This window comes from Littorina saxatilis, unplaced genomic scaffold, assembly GCF_037325665.1.
Source record: "Littorina saxatilis isolate snail1 unplaced genomic scaffold, US_GU_Lsax_2.0 scaffold_2854, whole genome shotgun sequence".
In the NCBI taxonomy this organism is placed as follows: domain Eukaryota; kingdom Metazoa; phylum Mollusca; class Gastropoda; order Littorinimorpha; family Littorinidae; genus Littorina; species Littorina saxatilis.
In genome coordinates, this window is record NW_027129620.1 from 6,283 (window position 1) to 12,672 (window position 6,390).

General features: G+C 41.9%; 1 protein-coding gene across 1 annotated transcript; it reads right to left on the reverse strand.

Moving 5' to 3' along the window:
* Nucleotides 1-276: 276 nt before the first annotated feature.
* On the reverse strand, nucleotides 277-6,384 carry LOC138957857 (glycogen synthase kinase-3-like). The gene is made up of 4 exons (XM_070328902.1): nucleotides 6,313-6,384; nucleotides 4,386-4,469; nucleotides 1,925-2,035; nucleotides 277-426 (listed from the first exon to the last, which is right to left on the reverse strand). The coding sequence occupies exons 2-4, from the start codon at nucleotides 4,449-4,451 to the stop codon at nucleotides 292-294; spliced, it is 312 nt and encodes a 103-aa protein (XP_070185003.1). The 5' UTR covers nucleotides 4,452-4,469; nucleotides 6,313-6,384; the 3' UTR covers nucleotides 277-291.
* Nucleotides 6,385-6,390: the final 6 nt, after the last annotated feature.

A 6,390-nucleotide genomic window follows, 5' to 3' on the forward strand; every position in this document is an offset into this window, starting at 1 on the left:
TTTTTTTTTACCGGTCAAACCAAATAACAATCGGTACGTCTGACCGACATCCACTTTTTTTCCCGGTATTGGCGAATCTTAACCGGTAAAATACCGGAAATTACCGGTAAACGCGATCCCTGATGATGCATTTTCAATTCTGTTAATTTTTAGGTGTTTGAGATGGCTGCACTATTCGTCTCGAGTGAGCAATCTATCTTTTATAGTATCTTTGGTTGAACCGATTCAACATCAGACGTGGACAAAAAAAAAATTAAATCATTGCCAATTCCATTTTTTGTGGTTTTAGTTTTACCTTCCAAAATCACAGAGTTTGAGCACACCAGTCTCCGGGTCAAGCAGTAGATTCTGTGGCTTGATGTCGCGGTGACACACGCCCTGTGAGTGAATGTAGGCCAGGCTGCGAAACAACTGGTACATGTACAGCTGAAACAACACCATAACTCTATTACAGCATTTCCATACATGTGCAAAACAGCTCCAACAATCAGAAACAAATACACATGTATGCCAAACAGCTTGAATGATTAAACAACAAAGTCCTAAAAGGCTTCTTTCCCCAACCAAAATACATGTACCATTTCAAAACCCTCTACCAGTTCTAGAATCCTGCTGCTAGGCTGGAAATAGAATAATCTCAACCATGGCAGATCTAAACATCTTCTTCAGAAGGTAAAAAACGTAACATTGAGACACAAAAACTGTAATTAAATAGTTGAGTCTAGATCTGTAAAATATTTAGACTGACTTGATTTATCATTATCCTTATTACAGAGCATGTCCAAATCAACTTTGGCAAATGGCTTTGATTTGTCTCATCAAGCTAATTTTGTGTCTCGCCCTCTTTCTCAAGAGTAGATGAACGTGCGCGCAAACAGGCCAATTACCGTATTTGACGGACTACAAGCAGCGACTTTAAAAAAAAAATCGCATCGCGGCTTATAAAAAGATGCGGCTAAAACGTTACCTAAACTTGAATAGCGTTCACCTAATGGAAGTCGCCGCGGATTTTCATTTCGCTCGATTAGCGATTACCGGTACTTTATTAGCTCTCTACTCAAGACTCGGCGCTTTTCTCTTTCTTTCGCGAATCTTCGTTTGTCAACAAGTCGTCGTGACAAGATAGCATACAGAGAAACACCGGATGTATCAGGATATCGCGCGCGCGCGATTTAGTTTTTTTGTGTCTCGCGATAGTTGGAGGAGCGAGAGCCGCCATGTTGTGTTTTCGTCTGCTCGAAATGTGCGCAAAAGTCGTAAATCGTCCCAAAAAAGCTTATTCTGGGCGGGACTACATGTGTGTGTTGGTTACAAATTGTGTGTGTGATATTTTTCTTCAAACTTTTTCATTTTTCTTCTTTGTTTCACTTGTTTATTCTCGGAGCCGATTTCGCCAAATACCGTACTTTCGTTTGCCTGGTTGTTTTGATCGATTGACACGATCTGATTATATTTTTTTCGACGGCGGCTAATATAGTGACGCGGGCTATACGTGGCTCGTCCCAATTTTTTTGTTAAAAAAATAAAAGTATGGGGTGCGGCTTATAAAACGGTGCATCTTGTAATCCGTCAAATACGGTACTGAAATGGAACAAGGGGCTGTGGGTGAGGGGAACTAACAAGATAACAATCAAATCTGTATTCTTCTTTGCTCATTCTCTTCATGCTCTGTCTCTGCCTACTCTTCTTTTCAGTTCCTTCTTGTTCTTTTGATGGTGAAGACGAAAGTCAAAACTAGTCCGTGTTCATTTGTCCTTGTTGCTGTTTTCTGTTGAGTACATTTTTATTGTTATCGGCCAATTATTCATGAAACGGTCACGTTTCTAAGTTTAGAAACCAGTGTTAAAAAAACCTGTAATGATTCAATGTTATCACAAATGAAAAGGGATGCAAGGCTATAACCAAAGTACCCAGCAATACTTACTTTGATGTAGAGTATTGGTATGGTCTGTTTGGATTTGCTGTAGTGGCGTGCTACACGGTACACTGTCTCAGGAACATACTCTAACACTAGGTTTAGGAACACCTCATCTTTCTGAAAACAAGAAAAAAGAATAGTCAGCAGTGTAACATTAACAATACACACACACAAACACAAAGAAAATGCTTAGAAATCTAAAAAAAAAAAAAAAAAAAAATAGAAAGCAAGGGAGACTGTGACTGAGAGACAGAAAACAAATTGGAAGTCTCGGAACGTTAGAAGTCGATCTATTTCAGATTTCAAACAAAGCGTTCCTATTTAAAAACTGGAAGATCCTCTTCAATGACTTCATTACGCTTTTAATTCATAAGCAAAATATGCTACCTGCAAAACTGAGCACAAAAAAATCTCTAATTCTAAACCAACAGATGCCTTGGCTTCACACTGGCATTGTTTTGTCCCTTCCCTCCCACATACACTCTCTCTCTCTCTCTGTCACGATCTAGTGACATAGACCAAGAAAGTGTCACTCAGTGGGGTGCCTTCTCTTGGTCAATTGCGACTGAAAGCGCCTGTGCGTGAGTCGGGGCTATACGGCAGAGTTTTGCTGACAGCGCAGAGCACGCGGAGATTGTGCCGCACGGATTTTTCGGGGGTAATTCTGCTTTGCGAGGCAGAATTGTGGATAGCTGAACTTGATATGTGACAAGGTTAGTCACGTGTTATTGTCAAGGTTGTCTGTCTGAGACACTATAACTGGACACTTTACACTCAGCAACAAGAGGAGAAGGACCGATACAGCGGTTTCTAGAGTATGAGGGTCTTCACCGAATAGAATATTCGGGCACTCTAGAGGAACTTCAACGAGATATCACCTTCTCACCGCCACATGTTCGCTGAGGACGAGTCGTCAATTTTCCTTCGCCGTGCGATGGTCTTCGCATAAGTATTCGGCAAGGGTTTTTTGGATGTTGTTGTCACTGTTGACGAACAGAGGCCATTCCAGGGAGGAAGCGGGTTTTGCTTCCACGAGAGTGCTACATTCATAGGCTGTTTGAGGTAATAAATCATTATTTAACGCTGTTGACGAGTCTGTGTTTGTGGAATGAAATACTCTGTTGTTCTTTCCAGGTTAGCGCATAATTTGCTCTCTGTGACGCTAAAATACTAATCTGTATATGGTTTTTGCAGATAGGGAGAGAAGGATGGAAATCGGCTGTTTTGTTGTTGTGAAAAGTCCATTTGTGCAGGCCCACGTGCTCGATGAGATATGTAAAGATGACATGTTTAAAGGTGGAGGGTGAGGGGTAGCTGACATGTTTAGTGCACCGATGCTTTCTGTTTGCAGCCTTTTCCTAACTTCTGTTCGGCTGCCTTTTGCGGGACACTGCTAGCTGCAGACGTGTTAACCAGCAAACCGGCTAACCAGCGAACCGGCTAACCAGCTAACCAGCGAACCGGCTAACCAGCGACTGGGTGCGGCGCCTGATGCCTCCACAGTTCCCTGCTTCATCACCACGCTAACCAGCACTTCATTCGACGGAGCAGTTGTGGAGGCTAAAAGACTAATTACAGGCCGTCCACCCAGTGGCCAAAGAAAGCTAAGTGCACCATGTCTTATGCACCCCGTTGACCACCGTTGTCATTTATGCTATCTGTGATTATTTTCGAGTAGTGACGACGTGGGGTGTGTGACACCTGCATGAACTAGCACTTTTGGAGCAGAACAGTCGTATTTTCTTATCTTTACACGGGATCAGCGTGTTACTATAATTTTCTATATTCTAACTGGCATTTTGTCAGTGACCATTGGGTTTTACGTTTTGTGAACGTAAAAGAACATATTTTGAGTGAAGTCTCGAGGGAGGTGGCGAGTTTTTACATAAACAGGCGTCTGAAACTTATACTTTTGTTGTCTCTATTTAATTGTATGACTGCGAGAGTGGATCGTGGTGTGGTTAGTTAGTTAGTAGTAACTAACCGTTTCATAATCACCTTAAGTGATATAGTGCAACGTGACACTCTCACTTTCTCTCTCCCTCGCCTCTTTCTTTATTTGGTGTTTAACGTCGTTTTCAACCACAAAGGTTATATCGCGACGGGGGAAGGGGGGTTGGGGGGGGGGGGGGGGGGGGGGGGGATGGGATAGAGCCACTTGTCAATTGTTTCTTGTTCACAAAAGCACTAATCAAAAATTTGCTCCAGGGGCTTGCAACGTAGTGCAATATATGACCTTACTGGGAGAATGCAAGTTTCCAGTACAAAGGACTTAACATTTCTTACATACTGCTTGACTAAAATCTTTACAAAAATGGACTATATTCTATACAAGAAACACTTAACAAGGGTAAAAGGAGATACAGAATCCGTTAGTCGCCTCTTACGACATGCTGCTCTCCCTCGCCTCACAGAATGGACATTTTATAAGAGAAAGAAAAGAGACATGGTCAGGAACAGCACTCACCTTTTCACCAGAAGAATAAAAGAAGAATTTGAGCTTTACAATATTTTGATGTTCCAGTTTGCGCATAATCTGTAGTTCTCGATTCTGCACACAGATAAACAACCACAGATCAATTTTACTGTACGTATTCACAAAACACAGTTTGGGACAATCAAAACAAAAAGCTTAAAAGTTAAAGGAGTTTAACTTAAAAAAAAAAAAAACCATTCCACTTTGAAAACTACACACATCTAACTTAAAACCCAATGCAAATGGCTGAATATAGATTTCCGTTGTAATGGTGCACAACATCTGCCCGATTAGCTTGAGGGAAATCCTACACAATAAATTTGTCATACTGCATCACCACCCTGCGTTTCATGAACCACGAAAAGGCGGACCAAAGTAAGGTCAACAAGAGTGCAGCCAACCTTGAAATGGAATCTTTTTGCAAAAGTGACATGACACTTTTGTGGATGAATGAGCAGCTTTGTATCATGTCGGGAAAACACATGAGGTAAGACAAGAAAAATAGGGTCTAGCTCTACACACAAACCGTCATTTCAATTGAACCAGTGGACCCTACAGTACAGAAGAGCTGCCATGGGATGATGGGTGCAAGTGATGTGTGCCTGACATTTCTTGGAGCACCTCCAGTTCAATACCACTGGATAAGCCTTCCTCATTTACTGATTGACTCTACTTTGGTTCAGACTTCTCAAGGAGAGGACATGACTACAAGATAGATACGTGTCAGGTCTTCCTCTGAAGTGTTCTTTGTTGGGAAGGGAGTTGCTGTTGAATAACAAGGCGGCTAGGCAGCTCAGTTCCTAGAGCACTGGACTTGTGATCCTTGGGTGGCGAGTTCCAATTCAAGGCGGGACATGTATACATTACATGGGTCAAATTTTGGTGCAGACTAAGAGACGGTATCCATGTCCCATGTAAAAAACCTCGGTCCTTCTGCCCTCAGTGCAGGTGGCTCATTACTCCTAAACACGCATACACCTTGGTAGCGCCACTCTTGTTGCTGCTAGCTTTCTACTGGAAGGCAGCGGAACAAATTTTCCTTACATGAGATAATAAAGTAGATGAAAAAAAAACCAAACAAGAAGGGCAAAGCCCATACGACTCACATGCTTGACCTTGACCTTTAGGGTAACTAAACCTAGCAATGACATCATACACTAAGAACTGCTTTACACATTTTTCCTACCAAAATACATGTGACCTTGACCCAAGGTCAAGGTCATCCAAGGTCATGCAACACAAAGCTGTTAATTCAAGACATAGGAAGTACAATGGTGCTTATTGGCTCTTTCTACCATGAGATATGGTCACTTTTAGTGGTTCACTACCTTATTTTGGTCACATTTCATAAGGGTCAAAGTGACCTTGACCTTGATCATATGTGACCAAATGTGTCTCATGATGAAAGCATAACATGTGCCCCACATAATTTTTAAGTTTGAAACAGTTATCTTCCATAGTTCAGGGTCAAGGTCACTTCAAAATATGTATACAATCCAACTTTGAAGAGCTCCTGTGACCTTGACCTTGAAGCAAGGTAAACCAAACTGGTATCAAAAGATGGGGCTTACTTTGCCCTATATATCATATGTAGGTGAGGTATTCAATCTCAAAAACTTCAGAGAAAATGGGAAAAATGTGAAAAATAGCTGTTTTTTAGGCAACATTTATGGCCCCTGCGACCTTGACCTTGAAGCAAGGTCAAGATGCTATGTATGTTTTTTGGGGCCTTGTCATCATACACCATCTTGCCAAATTTGGTACTGATAGACTGAATAGTGTCCAAGAAATATCCAACGTTAAAGTTTTCCGGACGTCCGGACGACTCGGGTGAGTACATAGACTCACTTTTGCTTCGCATGTGAGTCAAAAAACCGACAACTGCTTTGTAAATTGTAGTCATACTGTCGTGACCCACCTTGAACCGTTTGTCCTGCAGCACTTTCTTGATGGCTACGAGCTCTGATGTGTCCACTAGCTTGGCCTGGTACACCAC